General features: G+C 37.2%; 1 protein-coding gene across 1 annotated transcript in view; it reads right to left on the reverse strand.

The window, feature by feature from the left end:
- Positions 1-25,823, reverse strand: part of LOC120532710 (centrosomal protein of 120 kDa) — a 142,943-nt gene that overhangs the window by 91,039 nt on the left and 26,081 nt on the right. Inside the window, exons 5-12 of the mRNA XM_039759011.1 lie at positions 22,116-22,264; positions 20,694-20,891; positions 16,389-16,616; positions 14,971-15,190; positions 6,655-6,741; positions 5,279-5,450; positions 2,772-2,921; positions 1,818-2,000 (exon numbers count right to left, since the gene is read on the reverse strand). Of these exons, the coding sequence (XP_039614945.1) occupies positions 1,818-2,000; positions 2,772-2,921; positions 5,279-5,450; positions 6,655-6,741; positions 14,971-15,190; positions 16,389-16,616; positions 20,694-20,891; positions 22,116-22,264 (1,387 nt within the window). The remainder of the gene's footprint in view (positions 1-1,817; positions 2,001-2,771; positions 2,922-5,278; positions 5,451-6,654; positions 6,742-14,970; positions 15,191-16,388; positions 16,617-20,693; positions 20,892-22,115; positions 22,265-25,823) is intronic.

Below are 25,823 nucleotides of genomic sequence, written 5' to 3' on the forward strand. Positions count from 1 at the left end.
CCTATAGTGCCGCCTGCCTGGATGACGTCATCATCTATTCCGGCACCTGGGAGGAACATCTATTGCAGGTCTCTGCTGTCCTCGCGACACTGGCTAAGGCCGGCCTCCGCATTAACCCCCGTAAATGTTTCTTTGGCTTAAAGGAGGCCAAGTATTTAGGCTACCTGGTGGGCGAGGACAGGTGAGACCCCAATGCTCCAAAATTAAAGACATCCTGGAATGGCCCGTCCGAATACCAAGAGACAGGTGCAGGCTTTCTTGGGGCTGGCGGGGTACTACCGCCGGTTCGTACCCCATTTCTCTGAAAGGGCAGCACCCTTGACTAACCTAACAAAGAAAGACGCTTCCTTACAAGTGTCATGGAATGACATGGCAGAACACGCATTCAATGACCTTAAAAGGGCCCTAACGTCGGCACCTGTATTAAGGACCCCTGATTTTGGGTTGCCTTTTATCCTCCAGACCGATGCTTCGGATACCGGCCTGGGTGCCGTGTTGAGCCAAAGTGTCGAAGGTGTCGAACACCCGTAATGTACCTGAGCTGGAAACTGCTGGACCGAGAGAGCCGGTACGCGGCAGTGGAGAGGGAAGCTCTGGCTATTAAGTGGGCCGTGACTTATCTCCGGTATTACCTGTTGGGTCGCAAATTCACTCTGGTGACTGATCACTCTGCGCTTCAGTGGATGTCCCTCCACAAAGAGTCGAATCCAGGGTCACCAGGTGGTTTCTGGACTTGCAGCCCTATGAGTTCGCGGTCACTTATCGCCGCAGCGGCCTTCACGCCAACGCCTATGCCCTCTCTCGCATCCACGACATCTCGGTTAGGTCCGTCCGACCTGGCGGTCTTGGGATTGGGGGAATGAGCGGGGTTGTCACTCATGCGCGAGTAGGAGGCCGCGGACGGACTTTGCACCGCTTCGAAAGGCGTTCAGCTGGTAGGGAGAGGCGGGGTACTAACCTTTCTCCTTTGTCTTCCAGGAAAGAAAAGATGCTCCACCATTGTAACCTTCCCGCAGTACGTCCACTTCCACCCTTCCTCCGCCATCTTCCTTGACGTCAGCAGTCCCATCCTCCCTCACGGTTCCTTCCCAGCATTCCTCCACTTCCGGCTCCTCCAATATAAAATGGCGCCGACGCCGCTGAACGGCGTCGCGCATATGAACTATTTTGTTTATATCTTTGACCTGTTTTTTGATTATTGTGGAGTGTCCGCAATATACGGGGCTGGAAAACCCCAAAACTTTATACTGTCTGTGCTTTCTTTTTACACAGTATGTACAGTATGTATGTGCCATCCCAGAGCTGGATGACTTGTGCAACCTGAATTGGCTGCAAGTACCACCTTGTGCTACCAGTAGTGACAAGAACCTTAGCAAAATGCAAAACCAGAGAAGAAGCAGTCAGGTAGGATAAGGAGAGAGCAATTTTCTATGGCCACCATCAGCAAAAGCACTGACTTTTTAGGGGTTGTCTTGCTGTTGCCTCTCCAGTTGTCACATTTATTTGCACCAAAGCAGGTGAAGTTGATTCACAATCACTTATGCTTCCTAACTGGACAGACTGATATTCCTGAAGCTTAACTGATTTGGTGTTAGTCTGTGATAGTAAGTGTTCCCTAAATTTTTTGGGTATGTAAAAAATCCACAAAAGCCGCACATACATAATTTCCTCTGGGTTACTCAATATCTCAGAGATTGGAATGGAACTTTGTGGAATCCAGTTTTGTACCTAAAATCCCCTCTGCCTGCCAAAAACATACAATTAATATATGCACATTCATTTTATATTTAACAAATCATTTTATGGAAAATAAATACCCTTTTGCTGAAATTACAGGCACTCTCTCTGTGTAAGACTGCTTCCAGCACTGGTCTCCAGAATGGGTTAAAAGTCTTTTTTTTTCTCCTGTAAGAACATTGGAGAGCTGAAGTTTTGAAACTCCCAAAAGAATATCTTTAGATGTTTTATCTTTGTGCCACAACTCAACTAATAGAGGTGACCTAAAAGGAAACAAATAGAGAGTATGAATCGTGAGGGGAAAAAAAGGTAGTGATAGTGAACACAAATACTGATTTATATATAGTGCAACAAATATAAAAAAGGGATGGAGTCTAGATCATGATTTGGTTTAAAACCATTACACCATTAGAAAACAGTAAATTGATATAACAACCAGGCTTACAACCTAGCAGATCAAGGATCAGCAGTACTTAGGCCATTTTACTCCAAATGGGCACTCAGTCCTACTTTGGGAGCCTGAAAAGAAACCAGATATTGTCTAATTCACTCTCTGTATACAATATGTACTAGAATTCTGTGCCTTAGCTGCTTACACCAGACATTAAAAGAGTTGAAAATAGATTAAAGTATGTTTATGCTCTTGCAATGCATCTCATACTATTAAATGAAGTGCATTAGAGAAGTCCCAGACTTGTATTTATATTTAATAAGCAAACTGGCATGCTTTTCTGAAAAGTAAACAGTGTTCAAAGTTGTATAAAATTGTTCCATACCAGAGTTAGTTAAAGCTATTAAAACTAATGAATTGTCTTTTTAAGAAATGCAGGACTGACTGGTTGTGTATATACAACATACTTGCAATCTAAAATAGCATTACACATTCACAAACAAAAGTAAAAAATTAAACAAATGAGAAAAAGATACACAAAAAAGAGCTATTATTTATTATAATTTTATTAATTAGTAAGGTCAGTGAATGAGTTAATTGTATATTGTAAAATGAATAATTACTCCAATAAATAAATACATACCTTAGGAAGGTATCTTGCAGTTGATGTGGCAAAGCGGCAAAATTAAATGCACAGTATGACTGAGGTAGGAATACTTCCATATTTTTTTGTATTTCTACTGGAGGATTTGTCATGATAGGTGCCGCACTTCCAAAAAAGGAATATGAATACCTTTTTAAAGAAGAAAAATATACAAAATGTTTTTGCAAATTTAAACTTTACCACCTAAAAACAATTTTTTACATACTGTGTGTGTGTGTGTGTATATATATATATATATATATATATATATATATATATATATAGAGGATATATAAAGGATTATTAAGAACACCATACTAATACAGTGTTTGACCCCCTTTCGCCTTAATTCTACGTGGCATTGATTCAACAAGGTGCTGAAAGCATTCTTTAGAAATGTTGGCCCATATTGATAGGATAGAATCTTGCAGTTGATGGAGATTTGTGGGATGCACATCCAGGGCATGAACCTCCTGTTCCACCACATCCCAAAGATGCTCTATTGGGTTGAGATCTGGTGACTGTGGGGGCCATTTTAGTACAGTGAACTCATTGTCATGTTCAAGAAACCAATTTGAAATGATTCGAGCTTTGTGACATGGTGCATTATCCTGCTGGAAGTAGCCATCAGAGGATGGGTACATGGTGGTCATGAAGGGATGGACATGGTCACAAACAATGCTCAGGTAGCCCGTGGCATTTAAACGATGCCCAATTGGCACTAAGGGGCCTAAAGTGTGTCAAGAAAACATCCCCCACACCATTACACCACCAGCCTGCACTGTGGTAACAAGGCATGATGGATCCATGTTCTCATTCTGTTTACGCCATATTCTGACTCTACCATTTGAATATCTCTACAGAAATCGAGACTCATCAGACCAGGCAACATTTTTCCAGTCTTCAACTGTCCAATTTTGGTGAGCTTGTGCAAATTGTAGCCTCTTTTTCCTATTTGTAGTGGAGAGGAGTGGTACCCGGTGGGGTCTTCTGCTGATGTAGCCCATCCACCTCAAGGTTGTGCGTGTTGTGGCTTCACAAATGCTTTGCTGCATACCTCAGTTGTAACAAGTGGTTATTTCAGTCAAAGTTGCTCTTTTATCCGCTTGAATCAGTCAGCCCATTCTCCTCTGACCTTTAGCATCAACAAGGCATTTTCGCCCACAGGACTGCCGGATACTGGATGTTTTTCCCTTTTCATACCATTCTTTGTAAACCCTAGAAATGGTTGTACGTGAAAATCCCAGTAACTTAGCAGATTGTGAAATACTCAGACTGGCCCGTCTGGCACCAGCAACCATACCACGCTCAAAATTGCTTAAATCACCTTTCTTTCCCATTCTGACATTCAGTTTGAAGTTCAGGAGATTGTCTTGACCAGGACTACACCCCTAAATGCATTGAAGCAACTGCCATGTGATTGGTTGATTAGATAATTGCATTAATGAGAAATTGAACAGGTGTTCCTAATAATCCTTTAGGTGAGTGTGTGTGTGTGTGTGTATATTATATATATATATATATATATATATATATATATATATATATATATATATATATATATATATATATATATATATACTATATATATATATATGTATATATATATATATATATATATATATATATATATATATATATATATATATATATATATATATATATATCCCAAAAACTGTTTTCATAGTACATAAGTAACACTGTAAACAGGGCCAAGTGATAATATGGCAGTTATAATTATTAAATATTTTAAACTACTTAGTAATGATAACAACATGGTGGGTTATTTTTACAATAAAGTTTTCTTAGTCTAGTTTGCTGTACAAGATGGGATTTTCATTACCACTTTAGCTAGAATTTTAAAGCTTTTATTCCACCAACAATGTCAAAATTTCACTCTGCTCTGTGGAGGCAGGTTTTGTTATCTTTCTACTATAAAGAACAAAGTATTATTTACTGTATTTTGCAAAAATTATCACTATCTGAAATTTACTTTTTATCCTAACTATTTTTGGCTGTATGGTCCACTTCAGTAGAAGATCTACAAGTTATTCTTTCCCAGAGACTTTTCTGGCCAAACTGTGCCTGTGCATTATTGGAACAAGATTTTCAGCACAGGCAGCAACACTCATCCAGTGACACACAGTTTTAGTTGATTAATGGTGTTGCATTGAAGTCTAATAAATATCTCAAATATGCTGGCATTCATACAACTGTTGGTTGTTATATCCAATGCCAAAAGGTTTTCAAAAAATATAGATTTTTATTTAGCTGAGCATCAAGAAATAAATACAGTAATCACTGATATTACAAGATAAAGATACAATGGTTTTAATGGTTTATAATGCAACTGAACATGTTAATATCAAATTTTAATTATTTTTTATATCTTAAAGATAAAAAAATCCAAGCCCATCAAGCTACAACTATATCATGAAAAAATACTACTTAGTAATATGCCATCAGTTTATAGAGCAAAAAAAGCTATACTTTAATATGAGCATTACCTTAACATACAATTGACAGGAAATCCAACATCCATATCTTTTATACTTCTTAAATCCAAAGCAAAGCAAAAATGATGAGCAGATGCTGGAATTGCAATCTTCAGTTCAGAACTTGAAACAGAACTGTTGAAGGCAGTAGCATCAGCTTCTGATTGGAAGTGGGAAACATTCTCTGAAACATATAAAGGACCTATTAAAATAATATTGGAAAATTGTTCAAATAATTAACAAAACTGCACTGCTTGCAGTAAAATTCTCAGATCTTTAATTTTACAGAAGTAAAAAACCTTTGTGTGGGGAGTACTGTTTTAAGATTAAATTAACACATTTTTTAATTACTAGAGCTTTTTACACATTTATGTATGACTAATATGGCTTTTTATTACCAGTACTGAAACTGGACAACAGTCGATATAGTAATCAACTAAGGCTATGCCACTTACACATTTTTTTATTGGAAGTATGGGTTGGGACTAGAGAATCTGGGGTTAATTTAATCACACTTTTTTGCAAATTTATATGCAACTGCAGATACTATAAATATAAACATTTTGCATACTTGCAAATTGGCTGATTGATAAAACTATTAATGTCATAGAAATGGTGAACCATTATATCAGCAGATAATGAAGATGTGATATTGTTTTTAGTATAATATAAAAACTGAGCACATGCTTATTCAATGTGCAACAGCTTATTAAGCTATTTCCTCTTTAGTTCATTTCTAAATATGACACATTTTGTTTTCCTTGCTTGAAATTTTACATTTTTAGTTACAAAAACATTTAACAGCTAAGTGATTCAGTTAAAAAGTTAAAATAAGTCCTGTCAAGTAAATTTTTACTAGTTTTTTATTTTAATATTTAGCAAAATACAACTACAGAAGTAAAATTAGAACCTAGACCCTTATATTGTATACAGACAACTCTAGTGGATACTCAATCATCTTTGGCAATTTGCACATTAAAGCAGGCAATTGCTCATTTTCTTCAAATGCTCAAGCGTAAATTATAACACACTTTTAACCATTAACAAACATTTTAATATTTTAATTGTACTTTAAAAAAGTACAATTCATTTCCCAAATTGTAAGAAAACAAATTCCAAAATGACACAGTAACAAATTTAAAAAGTGAAAGAACTACAGACAAAACAAAATCTACTTTACAGTACTTATCTTCAGCTACATAAGGGAAACATGGAAAATTAAACCATGGTACATTTTTCCCATTCATAGCTAAAGGATAAAAGTTGACAAGATACACTCTAAAAATAAAATAACTATGTAACTTAAGATGGTAGCACACACAACATGGTTGCAAACCTTATGTGTACTGAGAGGAATGATTTATTTAGAACAGTTGCCTAAAATTTACCTTCAGGTGTTGCCTGAAATGTTCGCTCCTTGTTCAGAGAATCTGCTCTCGTCTGATCAGAGTATTTACTGATTTCTTTTTTTGAATCTGAGAAACCAAAACCATATCAATAAACATAAATATGTTTATAAACCATGTAAATAAATGAAAGCAAAGAAACTTTGTTATAGAAAAATAAGTCATAAACAACGTTTAAAGTTATTCACAGTAAGCAAGAATGGGGTGTAAAGGGGAATATCTCAGATATGCATCATAAGAAACCAAGAAAAATAAAGTTTAGTGAAACTTTGTAAAATCTTTATCAGCACTTTTATGATTTTTAATAATCATAATGTAATAGTAGGACATTTCTTGGACCCCAATGTTTATGGGAAAAGCATTTTAAACAGAAAAGGATATCTCTTAAAGTAGGTATAAAGAATAGTATTGGCATAATTCTGAGAAAGTCAAAAAATGTAATTTGGTTGTCTATTTTTAGGGTAAGATTTAATTTGATCTCTTCTATACGTGAGTGATGATCTGTTGTTCACTTTTGTCATTGGCATGTCTGACTTAAAAGGTGTCTTTTTCTGGATTCCTCACCTGCCACCATATTAACTTTTTAATACGTTTCTCTCTGCTTAATTAAATATTTAATACAAGTAGCAAAATAAACATTTTTTCTAGCAGGGGAGCAGTGATAGCAATGTTGGTACACTTGTGTTAAAAAAAAAGTAAATGGTTGAGAAAAGACAGGGTAAGTGCGTGTGTTGCAGAAGTCAAGAGACAGAGGTTGACAAAAGCATTGAATATAATGAGATTTACAACAAGTTGACAGAGATGGAATCTGGGGTGCTGAATAGGAATGTTGGAGCCATGGCTTAAGGTTATGAAGGTGTCCACAGGGGCTATAGAAAGTAAGATAATTCTGAAGTTTGGTGTTGCAACACCATGTTTAAGGAGGATGTAAACAAGTTGGGGATATTTTAATTTTGTGATGTAAGATACAAAATAGGCTACTGGTCTGAGCAGGGGATTGGGACTTGGTGAAAAATGTTACATTATCAATGGGATAGGGTGTGTATCACAACATCACTTAATTGTAGATGTTTTAGTGAGAGGCATGGAGACACGTAACAGGAAGTATGTACTGAGTGTTATAATTTTGAAAGTAATGGAAGGACAGTGTGAGAAGTATGTTTGCTAAAGGAGCTTCTCTGGCATTGGAATAAAAGGTTTGATACTTGTATGAAGATAAGCAGTATGTAATATGAGAGTGACACATGGTCCTTAAAGGCAAAACATGAAAGATGGGGGGAAAAAACAGATAATTATCAGGTTGATGTGTGGAGTATCATGGATGAAAAGGAAAATGAAAAAGTGGACAAAACAACCTAGAACAGGGGTCCTGGGCACACAGAGCAAAAGGCTGAAGTGGTGCACCATGATGGATGTGGTGTGGATAAGGCCCCAACATAGACCAATAAAGATTCAAGATTCTTTATTTGTCACATGCATAGTTATACAGGACTGTTGGGGGTGTCAGGTGAAATGAGAAGAATGGATCTCAAAATAATGCTCAAGACTGTAGTCAGAAAAAGAAAACAAACTTTGAAGTAGCTAATTTAGATAAACCCAAAAAAAGAGCAGTTAAACCTGTGATGACGATAAGGATAATTCTAAATATGAGTAGGAAACAATTAGGATGCTTTTTGAAACTTGTTCAAAACAACATTTCACCTTATTACAGTGGTAAAATTGACTGTTTAGTCTCATCAAACAAGATAAACAACAAATTTTGAAGTTTATACATTCAATATCCTTTCTTTTTTGATTAAAAATGTGGTAACACATAAGCAATAGACAAGATATTGGCCACAGGTGGGTTCCCCAGGCTTACATCAAGTCAAGTTGGGGAGCATGCATTGGTACAGTACGTTGCCGCACCCACTAGACGACGAAACAACTCGGATCAGGGTTTGCAACCCCCCAGGCAGACGCATGGTCCAGTCCACCCTCCGGAAATGACCCTCTATCTGCTGCAGCCAGGTGTTATGTGGGCGGCCCCTTGGCCTGGTCCAGCAACTCAGGTCCCCAACAATGAGGATCTTACGAGCCGGATCACATTTGGGGAAACGCGCCACATGGCCGTAGTGCTGCAACTGATGCTCCTTCACAATACAGGTAATGTGCCTCATTCAGGACTCCATGTGCAACTGCTCATTCAACACAAAGTCAGACCAACGGTACCCAAGGGTTTTCCGGAGAGACACAGTACCAAAGGTGTCCAGTCTTTGTCTCAGGTCACTGGGTAGCGTCCATGTCTCGCAACCATGTAGCAAGACAGGTAGCACCATGACTCTAAAGACTTGGACCATCGACCTTTTGTATAGATATCGGGAGCGCCACAGAGTCCTTTCCAGCGACCTCATGACCATTCCATCCAAATTGAGCCATGCACTGTGACTCCTCTCGATGATATCCAGGGTGCCCTACGAGATAAAACACCTCCTTCTGGGAACACCGGTAACACCAACACAACCTCAGCAACCTTCAGGGTCTTATCACGGAAGGTCTCCCGCATCACATTAGGATCGGCAGTCGTACCCAAATCTGAAAGTTCCTCACACAAACTGCGTGCAAACTCGTTAGAAACAGCCTGTTCTTGGAGTCTGGCCAAGTCCAGGCTCATTTTCCTAGTAGGCGATAACCTATTGGACCTAAGCTAGATCCTAAGAGTAGCAACAACAAGTCTGGGGTCAGAATTTACAAACTGGGCACTTCTGTAGACTGTGCAGTTTTGTAATAGCCTCCAGAATCTGCCCATGAGAATATGATCAATCTCCTTCACAGCACAACCAGTACTGGAGTACCAAGTCTAACAATGCGGTTCAGGGCGCTGGAACCAGGATCCAGCAATTTGCAGCCCCTGACCTTTTGCAAAGTCAAGGAACATAGAGCCACTTTCAGCACGGTCACCAGATCCATGGGGACCGAGACAATCCTCATAGTCAGCCCTGTCAGTGCCAGTGGTTGCACTGAAGTCACCCATGACCAGAGGAGTGTCACCTTGTGGGCACCCATCAACCACCGAGCGAAGCTGTGAATAAAATGTCTCTCTCGCTGAGACATCGCTCACCGCGGTCAGAGCATACACTGAGACAACAGACAAGGCACCCATGGAGTGCTGTAATCGGAGTCCCATAATATGCTCTTTGAAAGGAGTGACATCGGACACTATCGGAAGAAGTCAATCCGCTACAGCAACATTTAAATAGGAATTGAAGGCAACGGCTGAGTTTTAAGGACCAAATTCAGGATGGTTTTCTGGCTGTCAGTGCGACAATTCAGGGTTATGATAACTGCTAAAGAAGAAAGTGATGTGGTGTACCATTAGATGGTAGGGGGATTTTTTAAGGACTGCCACTAACACAGAGGAGACTGAGAAAAGCAGAAAAGGAGGCAGCTATCTGTAACAAAAATAAAACCAAGGCAGAATTCACCCAGGGATGTGCACTGTTTGAGACAGCCACCTTTAAGTTAACACAGAAATGGACTGGACACCTATTGGAGAAGAGATCTGGACTTCCATGTAAAGGTTAGTTAGTTTGAATCCTTTTAGTGCGTTGAACTTGTTTTCTTTTTTTGGGATAGTGCATAGAAATCTACTGCTGATTATCTGGTGTGAAGTCTAACACATGGGATTTGTATTTTACAAAATACAATAAATCAGAGCTGTATTTAACAATTATATTTTATTTTTTTTGTTCTCTCCCCGAAAATTTGTTGGATGGGATTTTTCTTTAGTTCTGTTCTGGAAGCCCTTGTGACAAAAGGTTGTTGTCCAATAAACTTTCTCTCACAGTAGTACCATTGCTACGGGTGATTTTGTGAAGGGTGGCGAAATATAAAGAAATGCATGGTTTTCCAACCTCAGTTTACGAAGTGTTATAAGTCTGCAGACAATAGGTAATGATCAGTTGTTCTGACGATCATTTGGAAAGGCACACATCTGTCTATATAAGATTCCACAGTTGACAGTTCATGTCAGAGCACAAACCAAGCATGAAGTCAAAGGAATTTTCTGTAGACCTCCGACACAGGATATGTCTCAAGGCACAAATCAGGGGAAGGTTACAGAAAAATTTCTGCTGCTTTGAAGGTTCCAATGAGGACAGTGGCCTCTATCATCCGTAAGTGGAAGAAGTTCGAAACCACCAGGACTCTTCCTAGAGCTGGCCGGCCATCTAATCTAAGCGTTCGGGAGATAAGGTACTTAGTCAGGGAGATGACCAAGAACCCGATGGTCACTCTGTCAGAGCTCCAGAGGTTTTCTGTGGAGAGAGGTGAACCTTCCAGAAGGACAACCATCTCTGCAGCAATCCACCAATCAGGCCTGTACGGTAGAGTGGCCAGACGGAAGCCACTCCTTAGTAAAAGGCACATGGCAGCCCGCCTGGAGTTTGCGAAAAGGCACCTGAAGGACTCTTAGACCATGAGAAACAAAATTCTCTGGTCTGATGAGACAAAGATTGAACTCTTTGGTGTAAAGGCCAGGCGTCACGTTTGGAGAAAACCAGGCACCACTCATCACCAGGCCAATACCATCCCTACAGTGAAGCATGGTGGTTGCAGCATCATGCTGGTGAGATGTTTTTCAGTGGCAGGAACTTGGAGACTAGTCAGGATAAAGGTAAAGATGACTGTAGCAATGTACAGAGACATCCTGGATGAAAACCTGCTCCAGAGCTCTCTTGACCTCAGACTGGGGCAATGGTTCATCTTTCAGCAGGACAATGACCCTAAGCACAGAGCCAAGATATCAAAGGAGTGGCTTCAGGACAACTCTGTGAATGTCCTTGAGTGGCCCAGCCAGAGCCCAGACTTAAATCCGATTGAACATTTCTGGAGAGATCTTAAAATGGCTGTGCACTGAAGCTTCCCATCCAACCTTATGGAGCCTGAGAGGTGCTACAAAAAGGAATGGGCGAAACTGGCCAAGGACAAGTGTGCCAAGCTTGTGGCATCATATTCAAAAAGACTTGAGGCTGTAATTGCTGCCAAAGGTGCATCGACAAAGTATTGAGCAAAGGCTGTGAATACTTATGTACATGTGATTTCTCAGTTTTTTTATTTTTAATAAATTTAATAATAAAAGTAAACTTTTTTCACATTGTCATTATGGGGTGTTGTGTGTAGAATTCTGAGGGAAAAAATGAATCTAACCCATTTTGGAATAAGGCTGTAACATAACAAAATGTGGAAAAAGTGATGCGCTGTGAATACTTTCTGGATGCACTGTAGTTTGGCTTCAGTTTTTACACTTTGCCAGTAACATGTAAATTGAATGATTTCTTTTTCTTCAGTTATATTCTTGAATGAAAGCACACTTGTTTTGTTACACCTTTTGTGAAAGTATTTATTTGATACTTGGACTTCAGTCCTCACACATTGTACACTTCACATCAGCTTTTTGTAAAACACTACTATAACATGAAAAAAGTTTCTGTTTTAGTTGTGTGTTGAACATTTCTTGCCTCGCATCTCCTGTCATCCAACATTTACCCAGATCATTGTAGACACGGAACACATGTATTCCAAATAGCAATGTATTATTTACTTGTACCAGTGCATGCTCCCCAACCTGACCTAATACAACTCCAGGCACAGATAAACAGACTTGAGCTGGAAGAACTTCAACTGTGGATTTGGAAGTGGTTGCTTGGGTTGATGGGATAGCCTATATGCAGAGTTGCTGAGATGACTCGCTGTTGTCCCAAAAACCTATATACCATTTCCAATGTTTCTCTTCAAGCACCAGTCTAGCTGTACTAATACAGTGGAAGTAGTTTGCCAAAAAGTGTTTGCAACATGCCTCACCTAGCAAAGCAAGTGAGCAAATGCAGAAATTTTCAGAACAGTCTGCAATGCAAAAGTGAGGGTGTTCACAAAGCAAAGCAGTTCCGTATTATTCTTTTATGTTACAACTAGCAAAATACCCGCGCTTCGCAGCGGCAAAGTACTGCCTTAAAATTTTTATTAAGAAGAAAATTAAACCTTTTTAAACTGAGGGAAAATATACCAATAATTATATGTTAAGGATCTCTTTGTAAACCACATTGTGAGTTCGGCCCTCCGGTTGTAATATGACCAAGCTGTGCGCTGAGCTTACTCTTGAGCATGCAACGTACAGTTGGCCATGTGAAAAGTAATCTTGTTTCAAATCTCACAGCTTGGATTGCTGCTGTCATAATTGGTTAGAGTTTCATGGTTTGTTTAAATTATGACAGTGTTTGCAGGACTTGTGTTGAAGTGACATTCGGCATCTGTCAAGCATTGTAAGCATACAACCGGTTTCATCGATAACTTCACATCCAGCTTTTGAGAGTTTAAACATTCATAAACATGAAAGTGTCCACTACTGAAATCGTCACCTGTCAATCTAAGATGTTTAAGAGGCATTGGCGGTTGTCGAAAGGTGTACAATATTTGGCCATTTCAGTACACTTGAAGACGACAACCAAACAATTCAGCGGCAGCCATCAACTCACATGCAGAACCATAAGTGAAGGGCTTAAGCATTTCACTCTTATAGTGCTCCTGTGTAGTATAATTATCTCCTGTACCATCATCAGTCCACACCTTGAACCTGTCCCTGTTATTCAATACATAAGACACAATGTTCCTCCGGATATCAAGAGTGAGCCTGATATGGCCATGCAATATGTAACACAGAGAATGGAAAAGGTAGGTGCCATCTCCGGGCATGGAAACCACTCGGTAAGTGACAGTTCTTTAAACGATGGTGAGACGTGAATCCCGTGGCGAAGAAAGGAAGGGAATGTAGAGACCGGAGCGACAGACGGCCTTATATAGGCAGGCAGCCAACAATGTGGGAGGAGTTGGGATGGGGGAACCAACGCCACCTCACACGGTGACCGAGCTGCAGGCTATGGGCGTATATATGTACGTAAGTAGGATTCAGTTAGCATTGGGAACCCGCGTACAAAATTTCTTGAAGATGGGTCCATAAGTAACAAAGACCATTGAAAAGTTCAATATGGCGTCCGACAGTGGCATCATACCACTGAAATAAGTACGTACATTGGTTCCGGTTAGCGCAGGGAAGCCGCCTACCAAATTTCGTGAAGATGGGGCCATAAATAAGAAAGTTCAACATGGCGGACGTTGTCAACCGTTATGAACGTTACACGTAGAATTTCGAAATGAAACCTGCTTAACTTTTGTAAGTAAGCTGTAAGGAATGAGCATGCCAAATTTCAGCCTTCTATCTACACGGGAAGTTGGAGAATTAGTGATGAGTGAGTGAGTAGGTGAGTCAGTGAGGGCTTTGCCTTTTATATTAGTATTGATCATTCAAGGCTACTGTCACACAAGCATCAGCTCTAGATCCTCATTTTAAAATGCTTCCTTTTTAGTCTAAAGACTGTAATGACACATTTTCAAAACTAATTAAGATGACTGCTACAAATGAGCAACTGAAGATCTGTGTAGTCTGTAAAATTATAGAAAGACATCAGTCTTACCACTGTACCTTTAATTTTGACTAAATCAAGATTATTTTAAAATGTCCAATAGGGGAATAAATTTGGTCAACAGTTTAGTAGAAGAGTATCTACATGGTTATTCATAACACATGAATATGATATTGTATATCACTGAATTATTTAAGAAGCAATATTTGATTATTCTATAATATTATTCACAAGATGTTTTATAAAGTAGATGCCATTGCACTGTATTAAAACAAGGAGCCCAGTTCCATAATGTGGGACTCTGATGTGGTGATACTTATCTTTGTTAAATTATGGTGAATTTTTCTTATATATTTTGTGCCCCATCATCCAAATAATGATGTTAACTGTTCATTAATTCTAAAATATTTCTTCTTAAATGTCATTCCAAGCTTTATGCATATGTTATGAAGTGTGTAGACATCCTTCAAATAAACAGTCACTAAAATTTGTCTCATAATATTAATGTTCACTAAGTAACTTGTAAAAAAGCCACCACTTCAAATATATTAGTGCATGCTAATTCAGTCAAGTGGTATCGAATCAAGGCATTGTGAATAAGAATCAAATCAAATCAGGTCATCAGTGCTAATACCCAGCCCCTTTTTCACAGGAACTCTCATTTCTCTCTTTTGATTATTTAAGAGTCACTTTATGCTTACCTGTTGTCACCAGAAATTTACATAGATAAGCATAGAACAGCTTTCTATTGCCAATGTTACTTTTAACTAGATTAACTAAGCATACTTATAATTAGAAATAAATGGAAAAAATTCTAAATATAAAAGGTTATTTGACATACCCAGCAAACCTCTCCTAGTCATCTTGTGGTCATCCTGTATGCTTTCTGCTTCACTTTCTGTTGTGATTTCACTGCCAGTAGGGATAGGGACATTATGAGGAGATGGGCTCCTGGTTTGCAAGGCAGTGGTCGTAATCTGCTCTGGATTAGGAGACTTTGGAAGAGGAGAGAAGGTAGTTCCCTTTTTACCTATACCCTGGGCTTTTTCTGGAGTAGACAGCTACATAAAACAAGCAACACAGGAAAACTTTATTTAGCTTAAACATTCTGCAAATTGTGTCCATATACTATAAACTTGCAATAACATAACCATCTTTATTCTTCTGTGGGGCAGCTTGGTTGTACGGTGGTTAATAGTGCTGTCTCAAGACTCAGGAATCTTGGGTTTAAATCCTGGGCCAAATATTGTGTGCAGCTAGAATATCCTTCCCAAGTCTGTGAATGTTTTATTCTTGGCACTCACATAACAAAACTAGTAAGAGCAAGAGTCAGAAAATGTTTGAAAACGTATACAGCTCTAGATGCAGCTCTAATTTAGAAGGGGGAGATATCATCTTATATGTACAGTATGCATGCATGTATGTATAATTACACATATATTGAGTACAGTATATATGCAGAGCTCAATGTACAAATGAAACCTGTGAAAACCTTTTAACAAAGAAATTTTAAAAACATAAATATTCAATTTCTTAGGTGAAGCAATGTCATTTTTTTAAAAATTGTTGTTATGGTAATTTTCTTCTCCATCTCAGGAAAAGTTTATTGAAGCTTCACTTCAGTTCTGATTCTTCAATTTCACCAATTTCTTAAGTTTTTTTTTTTTATTTGGATTGATTTTACAATTGTAAACTGTTTCTTGGTAGAGACATTTTGAAATATCATGTTGTAATACTTATACAATATGTAATTCACTAAACAATTGTATATATTCAAAAAGAACAATGCCTGACTTTCATTGAGAAATACAGAATAAGGATACTGGCTAAACAAGAATGATGTTCTGGTTACTTATTTGACAACAGTAAAAACACAGAAAAAAATCCTATTTTTATAGTACACATTATTTTGGGTCATTTGAGACCTTTTTTTTTTAGTTACTCCCAACAAATAATGTGTTGCTTTTATGGTGTTTTGATGCTTACTTCAACATTTATGATAAATAAAGTTAAATTTTGTAATCCATTCTGCAGATGTAAAAATTCTGAAAGAGTTAAGAAATGCCTCCTTTTACTTTGTTAAATTGAATATGAATATACTTTGTTAAATGGAATATGAATACTGACTGAAGAATGATAAAGCAATGGATAGTTCAATCAAAGTAGCAGAAAAAAATGCCCAAACATGAGGTTCTTGAGATAATAACACAGGTGCAAATCTACAGACTATATTATATTAACATAAATTGTGACAGGTACCTGTGAATGAATATTCTCTTTCTTCAGTGTTACAGATACACCAACTGCTGGTTGTAATTCAAGAGGAACGGATAGCACTTTCTGTTTAGATTGATTAGGTGGTATAAGAGTGAAGACTCCTTCTATTGCAACTGGTTGGTTTTCAACATCAGTGATGTTTTTCTTCAAGAAGCTTGCCAATGAAATGTCAGTGCTTCCAAGAGACTGGTCTCCACAACAAAGGTAGATCTAAAGAAGAAAAGTTTAAGAGTTAATGAAATCATAGGATTAATAGGGAACATCAAACAGATACTACACATAAAAAATACATAAGTGAAAAAATATTACACCTGTGTGAGAGAATAATTTAGAGGTAACAATAGTTAAGTATTTTGGTTTGCAGTGCACACTGAAATATATAAGCATTAGTTTTAGAAATGTCATGAAGAGACTGCTGAAATGGTCAAACAAGTAATGTTCTTTCATGCACCTAATAAGATTTGCTAGTTGGAACACATACTGTTTTCATAACAAGATAAGCTGAATTCAAGAGATATTGAAGAACATGGATATAATGGAGAAAGACGTCTATTTTATGCTGGTTGTGCTCTGTGCTAAAGCACCTCATGTCTCTTACCCAATCAGAGTATGATATTTAAGCGTTAATACAGTACTGTTATGCAAATTCAGTTGTTATAAAACAGACCTCTGCCCTGACTTTTTTGACCATTTTGTAACAGACTGTTGTGATGAATGCTCCCTCTTCAACATTTGATGTAAGAGTAAATACAGGACACAATGGATACGTTTTCGGTTCCCTGGTTACTGCCTTGAAGAGGTTTTATCAAACTTGTCCTAACAGAGGATGAGTTTATTTAATTTCTACCACACCTGTTATTACAATCAAGAAGTATTGTAAAAATTGTTGGTTTTCTTAATTAAAATATTGGAAATAAAAGGTGTATACATATTCTTTTAACTCTTCACTACATAACGCTTGAGAATACAGTTGACTGGTTTCCAAAAAGAACAAAATGTAACAGAAGATAGTACATCACAAGGGACTATGTCATCTTAAGTATAGAAGTAATAAAAATGGCTGCTAATCTGTATATTTATATTAATCTATATTTTATATTATACAGGTAGTCACTGGGTTACGTATGAGATAGGGACTGTAGGTTTGTACTTAAGTTGAATTTGTATGTAAGTCGGAACAGGTACATTATTTTAATAAATGCTATTGTTGACCAACTGTAACCAAGTGCTCTGCCAATAAATGATGGAGTTTCACCTCTTTCTGGCCTTTTTATAATTTCTAATTTATTTTCAATGGTGATGGTTTTTCTCTTCTTTACTTTATCACCAGCACTTGCATCAGATTTGTGTTTCAGAGACATTGCTGAAGGGTTAAGATAAAAAGTTAAAATGAGCTCTTCTGCACAGCACTATGCACGTTATCACAGCAGGAAGGCACCATGTATAGGGTGGTCCAGATCTAATTATGCAATTTTCATTACGCTATAAAACTTATTCAGTTTATTACATAGAAAATCACCTGAAAAATCCCAGACCATCGAGAAGTGTGCAAACTGACAATATGAAGAATCGTTTTTGCGCCAAACTGGAATCGCCCCTGCATAAATCAAAGTCATCCAGACAATCTGGATCTGCATAATTAGATCTGGGCCATCCTATACTGACGAGACAACTTCCTGCTATGTGCGTAACAGTATAAGCAGGCTTGCTATTGAGAATGAATGGGGGCAGCAGCGAGGGGCAGTTCATCCCCAGCTCACCTCACAGTCACCTCCACTACAGCATGCTGCCTGCAATGTCCGCCGCACCACCACCCCCATTCAACACGCAGCCATCCGAGGCACACTACAATGCTACCCCCTGCTGCCCTGTTCACCCTCAATGGCCTCTGTTCAGCCACAACCGGGTTACCGCTTGCAGCATTACCAGCCGCCCACCTAGAATGAACAGGCAGAATGTGTGGTAGGCGGGCAGTGAAACTGTTTGCCGCCGGGAGCCGCCTGAGGAGAGCGCGAGCAGTGAAATCACCCCCCTCCAGCCTCCGCTTGCAGCGTCCCCAGGATTCACTTTGTTGGGGAATGATGGAGCGGCAGTTACTGAGGTGCATGCGTCACAGCTGCGGCCCCGTTCGTATGTTGTAGGTCGGATGTCCGTAACCTGGGGACTACATGCATTTACAAGGTGAGCTAAAATGAAGTACCACATTTAAAATGTTTATTCTACAAAGAAGCTACAGGATAAAATAAATTTCATTACATGACAAGAAAGGGTATACAAAATAGATTTTTTTCACTGCGTTTTAAAAAATGATGTCTTCAAGCTAGTGGTCATCATTAGCGATACACTCTTCGAGACATTTTCTGAACATTTGCATGACTCGTTCAGGCCTTTCAAGGGGAATAGTGCCAATTGTGTGGCAAATAGCATCCTTGAGGACTTCCCAACCAACTCAGCTGCCTCTAACTTGCACAATGAATTTGAGAATATGTTGTACTTCATTTTGGCTCACCATGCATATACATAATTATTACTTGTACTTGTTCTATTTATTTTTATAATAATTTTGAATGATAAAGGACATCTTTTAGTATTTATTCATAAAAATGTTAAAACTAATTTGACTATAAAGAAACAAAAGTGAATAAACAATAACTGACAATTTGTACTAATAGTATAGGGTGATAACAGTGATTAATTGGTTAGCTGTGCTGCCTCACAGATCCAACTTTCCAAGACTGAAACCTATCCGTCATCATGGTCTTTGTGGTGTTTGTCTATATTTATCTCTTTGTATTCTGGTTATCCTTCCATATACAAAAAATGTGAATTAAGCTAAATCATGATTATAAATTGGCCTATATCTTTGACAATGGGTATAAGCATAAGTGGGTTCTGCAGTGGTTCAGCATACTATTCATGTTTGTCTTCTGTGTTGCATCAGATCCTCCTCTCTCCTATATCTCCTAATTGGATTATGTGGACCTTTGACTGGGTTGTAATACAGGTGTTCCTACATAACAAAAAACCTATCAATTACATTATGCGACATTGTGCATTACCTTAAGATATGTTTAAATGTTCAATTATAGTAAGTACAATTACCTATCCAACCAGATGTTCAACAGAAAATAAAATAAGCTATAGCATTAGATTTAAGGAGTACTGGACTGCATGTAAAATATTTATGGAAAAAACTGTAAGGAACACAAGTATCGTTTGTTACATTTTAATTGCAATAATATTTTGAAACATGCTCTCTGTTGGTCTGTTTATTGAGACTATCACTATTGATCAGGATAACATTTTAATACTTTCTGCAGTGTCAGATAAAATACTTGATCAAATGTAAATGGAGGCAGCTTTTAATTATCTTCTAGAAGCAATGCCAATCTCACATTTAAAAGTTCAAAATTACACTAACTTGCTTAGAAAAATGTACTATGAACTGTAATAATGGAAATTGAGTAATTGTAAGCAAAATGTGCTTTTCAACCATTTCCTCGAATTAATTTACACATTACATTAGAATAAACATTAACAAAGTAATATTACAGTGAAATCAATATCACGAAATATTCCAAACAAATTCAGACAAAATAAGCACTTTAAAATTAAAAGTATAAAAGTTTCAAGAAAATGTAAAAACAATCTAAAATATTCCTGCCTACCTATCTATCAAAACAAATTCAGACAACACAAAAAATGATTTACTCTGTCATCCACTGCTTGGATTCTCACAAAAAATCATGACAAAGAGGATATTTCTGGACTGCCACAACTTTATTTTATTTTATGTTATAGTATATTGCTTGGAGGTTAATCACTACAAACTACATACTCTTGTTAAGAGTGTTCCTGTTTAACTATACATATGCTACAGGAATGTTTTAATAAGGTAAATCACTGATGTAGTGTCAACATTAAAAAATGTAGTTTTTTTAAATTTAGAGTCCTTTATCTACTTTCATAAATACATGGCTAATAGGCTCTTTCCACTGAAATATGTGGTCAGATGTATACCTTTGTCACATGTAAAAATAAATAAAAATGACCAACACCTGTGCAATAACAGCCTAACTAGTCCATGTTATTTCCCCATCATCCTATTATAAAGTGACCAGTATTGTATCATCTGCTAAGGTAGAAACCACTGCAGTTGTTCGTATACTAATGATTTGCAAGAGGGAAGACATTCACCTTGGTATGGTTAGTAATGTGTCATCCATTTCTCTAATCTTCTCCATTCATCATTTGTATTTAGTATGAATATTAAAGACCCACACAAACCTGTAAATTGGGCTGAGCACTAAAATACACTCTCAGGACTTCAGGACTACTTCGTATCTTCACTGAGGCTCTCTCAGGTTTAAAATCACAATTAATTAGGTCAGTGAAAGGTTTATTGGTAACATCATTTCCAAGCAATGTATAATAGAAGAAAAACTCTGGTCTCTCATCTGGGAGTTTTGTTGTGCTAGGGATTAACTTGAAATAAAGGCAAAATTAAATTAATATTAAAATATATTCACAAAATATTCATCAAAAAATTGCTTCATAATATTAAAGTACATTAATAATGTTAGACTTAATTAAGAACAGTAAAAGGATTTTTTTCATAATCTTTAAATGTGATAAAATGCACATTCAAATGTGAAAACATCCTGTTGTAATAAGCTGAACAGAACACTCTAATTGCAGTTCATCTGTAAAAGGCCATAGTACATGATGGTCCAGCACTCAATGTATGAGATGAAGGCTAACACAATGGAGGAGATCATGCTATGTCGACTTGATAACAAACAAACAAACAAACAAACAAACAAAGACTAGGCAGAAGAAAATTGCACAGTTTGCAGAATCTAGGCAGGAACGAGACTCACCATATCGCTAAACTTAAGGATAAAAATATTGGTGCACCAAAACCAGAAAGCAACTCACTGGAGGCATAATTTTATGGTTCCAGTGGCTAAAAATCTGTTAAAATGATAAACTCTCATTCACAGTTAAGTGCTGCTTATAACAGATAAAAGTTGGAAAGGCCAACTAAAATGGAGACTGTTCTTACTTCAGATGACTTTTTTCTCTACCCCAAGAAAGTAAATTAATAAAGTACCCATATACAGCACATAAATATGCAATATTACATTAGCATAGTAGTAGTGGTGTATTTTTTTTTTAAAGGAGAAAATTTGCCCATTGTTGTTGATGATGAATTTGATCTTTTGCAAGTCGCACAATACTGATTTGGTATGTGATATTTATGGTCAAGTATAAAGCAAAAACTGTTACAAATAAATAAATTATTAAGGTTTCTGCTTGTAAATTTATTACCATTTCCATGAGCAATTCCCTGGGGAAAAAATCAAATTTCTAAAATGCTTATATAATTTAAAACAAAACTAGAATGTTAATCAATGATCCAAACTGACAAGTCAATATTATATATGAAAAACTGATAATTTCCTCTACAGAAGAAAAGCTAGTTTTTTATCATTAAACAAGGTTTAAAGAGCATGTATGTAACATTACATATTATACATAAACAGAAGCACTGCCTAAAAATGACAAAAATAATTTTTTTCATCAATTCATACATGAAAATCTTAAGCTGTATTTCTATTTAGAAATATCTTTGTTTTAAGTTACAGCAACAATCATATTTTACATATCCAAAAGTAAAAAGCAAAATTGCCAAAATACGAAATTTACCTGTTCCAGTTGTGCTGCAAAAGCTATAGTTACTGACAAAACAAACATTTCATTGCAGTATTCAGATGGACCAATTTGATAATATCCTTCATCTTCATTTAGTGCAGGAATCAAATTTTTTGGATCAAGACTTGTTAAAGGAGGAATTACTGTAATGAGACAAATAGAATAAAGCATATTAGCAACAATTCAGAAATTTGTCTCTTTTCAACCAACCTAAAAAATGTATTAACAGTATACTATTAGGTTGAGTTTGGCTAAAATGCTTGAAGTGTGTAATCTTTTAAATCTGAAACAGAGTTTTTTTTAGTGGCACTCAGCATAATTAATATATTTGTCCTTAAAAAAAGGTTAAGCTTGCCAAAAACCACAGTCTATTTTTTCAGTAAACTGTTTTCAGTATTAAACAAGTTTGTGAATACAACATACTACATAATTAAACAACAAATTGTGGTTACAAAATAGTTTAATCTCTAAAGAATTTATATGGGTATGTATACACTTTTCACTGGAAAATCTACATGCCAAATAATAAAATACAATGTGCAGTTCATAAAGCAATGTAATTAAAAAACATGAGCAAGAAATGCAAGGGATCTAATTCTACTGTCATAATTTGTGCAACGGCAACCATTACAAAATGAACATCAAATTTTTTTTGAGACCTTAACACCCTCTGTACGGAAATACAAAAGCCTTGTATGAAATAGTCTGTTAGTGGTGTATGGCTACTAAAACGCTACTATGCAAATAAAGAGAAATGAATACAATCAAGGAGCCCAGAGTGCATGTAGCAAACTATAAATTAAACATAATACAAAGAAGACATTGGGTCTCCTATATGGACACTTTAGATGTCTCCCTGACATCATTTGACTTTATATGTATTGTTAGTTTATTTATCTTTGGATTTCCACATTTTAAACACCTAGCAGATATCACCTGATATTTCAGATACGAAAGAAAAGCATGATGCAGATCCCAGAGGAAGTCCAAAAAAATGGTGGTGGAGAAGGCCTAGGCAATGCATGTTACACCTGCCCATAGTCAGGCCAAGGGTGGCATGCTTTCAATATTAATGTCATTAATTAATGTGCCATCCACATGGTCTACTTCAGAAGAATTTAACAAAGAATACAATATGCTATGAAACCCCAGGCTGATTAGGGTGACCTGGGAGTTTAGAGAGTAAATAAAACAGTTGAGTTAAAGCCAGCAAGGCATTAAAAAGTAGAGCTAGCCAACTTTGCAGCAAACACAGAAAAAGGAAATGAACAGATAGATAAAATAAGTACAATTAGTAACAACACAGACCAAATAAATGCTACATTGATATATTGTATAGAAAAAGATGAATAAATGGTAACTATGGCAAAGTATCAGAATCATTGTAGTAAAATGGCCTATTACAGAAAACCACAGACTCTGAAAATGTATCTCAGAGATGGAACTTGAGACTTCTTGTGATCTCAGAGGGAAAAGGGGATTGAAATATTAGCAAATTTAAATTGAGATTTTATACCAAAAACTTTCTGGTTTGAAAACTGAGAAAATGTATACAGTAATCCCTCGCTATATCGCGCTTCGACTTTCGCGGTTTCACTCTATCGCGGATTTTAAATGTAAGCACATCTAAATATATATCACAGATTTTTCGCTGGTTTGCGGATTTCTGCAGACAGTGGGTCTTTTAATTTATGCTCAGTTTGTTTGCCCTGTTGATTTCATACAAGGGACGCTATTGGCGGATGGCTTAGAAGCTACCCAATCAGAGCATGTATTACATATTAACTAAAACTCCTCAATGCTATAAGATATGCATCCCGCGCGGAGCTTGATTGTTTGCTTGTCTCTGCCTCTCTCTCACCCTCTCTGACATTCTCTGCACCTGACGGAGGGGCTGTTTGCACAGAGGCTGTTTGCTTAAAAGATACTGACGCTCCTCTAAAAAAAATGCCGCTTTATTGCAGTGCTCGGCATATTTAAAAGCACAAAAGCACACGTATTGATTTTTTGATTGTTGCTTTAATCTCGCTCTCCCTCTCTGACGTTCTCTGCGCCTGACGGAGGAGATGTGAGCAGAGGGGCTGTTTGCACAGAGGCTGTTTGCTTAGAAGATACTGACGCTCCTCTAAAAAATGCCGGCAAACTTAAAAGCACACGTATTGATTTTTTGATTGTTTGCTTTTCTTTGCGAGTGCTCTCTCTCCCTCTGAAATTCTCTTTTCCTGAAGAGAAGATCTATTTGCATTCTTTTAATTGTGAGAAAGAACTGTCATCTCTGTCTTGTCATGGAGGACAGTTTAAACTTTTGACTAAAGGGTGTTATTTCATGTCTAGAGGGCTCTAATAATGTTAACAGTGTGGGAGAGTTTATAAGGACTTAAAATATATAAAAAAACTACACAAACATATGGTTTCTACTTCGCGGATTTTCGTCTATCGCGGGGGGTTCTGGAACGCAACCCCCGCGATCAAGGAGGGATTACTGTACCTCTGAACCATGGAGCATGTCAATAGTTACAAGTCTGAAACTGATGAAAAAATGAACATCCTATAAATGGTATTGAGCAGCAGCAATGTAAGTCAGGAATACAATATGGCGTTATGTTTTCAAGCTGGACTGACAGCAACATTTAGAAATGAAACCAAGAAATATAAGAAAGTCATAAAAATTGAATAAAGACATGGAAAACTCCAATATATATTTTTAATGCTAGGGTTTATTTTTAATGTGTAATAGTCTTATTTTACAACAACAACATTTATTTATATAGCACATTTTCATACAAACAGTAGCTCAAAGTGCTTTACATATTAAAGAATAGAAAAATGAAAGACACAATTATAAAACAAAATAAATCAACATTAACATCAAATAAGAGTAAGGTTCAATGGCCAGGGGGGACAGAAAAAACAAAAAAACTCCAGACTGTAGGGATTCCAGACCATGAGACCGCCCAGTCCCCTCTGGGCATTCTACCTAAAATAAAATGAAAAATCAAAATTTTATGATTATATTAAATACAGGTCAAATTCCGTTATAACGAACTCCCAGGGACCTAAAAATTTCATTATAACGAAAATTTTGTTGTAATGAGATTCTGTATTTGTTACTATAGTGCTTTCTTTAACTTGCGCAAAGGCGTTTGCAATCATTTCAATAGCTTCTTTCTGTGTTCATTTTAATCTCTTCTTGCCTACAAGTTATGCTGGCCAGAATTTTTCTCAACATTTTCTTGCGATAATACACTTTCCCGAAACATGATTGCAGCGTCTGTGGAAAATTGTTTGTCCCTTGCCAGGGCAGTGCAAAAACAGCCTCATAAAGCTGCAGTGAAGTGACAGAGAAGCAAATCATAAAAGATCGGGGTCACACTATAAGTCCCTGTCTTGAACCCCAAAACACGAGGCCAAGTCTCAGCACTTTAGGAAAACCAACTTTATTTAGCTTGAAACAGGAACGGCACACTTATTTATGTAGTGTGATCTGTCACTCTGCTATACACAGATACAGCAATCAGGCTGCATCACCCATCGTTATCTTTTCCGTTTGCTTTGGCGAAGAGACACAGCATAGCTGAGAGATGCAGAATATCTTTGAGCCAGCTGTTTCCCCGGCAACTGACAAACAGTCTTCCATAGACGCGGAGGTCAGACTTCGCCACGCTCCTCAACATGTCGCCAAGTAAGGGGAGATCCCAAGAG

This window comes from Polypterus senegalus, chromosome 7 (assembly GCF_016835505.1).
Source record: "Polypterus senegalus isolate Bchr_013 chromosome 7, ASM1683550v1, whole genome shotgun sequence".
Lineage (NCBI taxonomy): Eukaryota > Metazoa > Chordata > Cladistia > Polypteriformes > Polypteridae > Polypterus > Polypterus senegalus.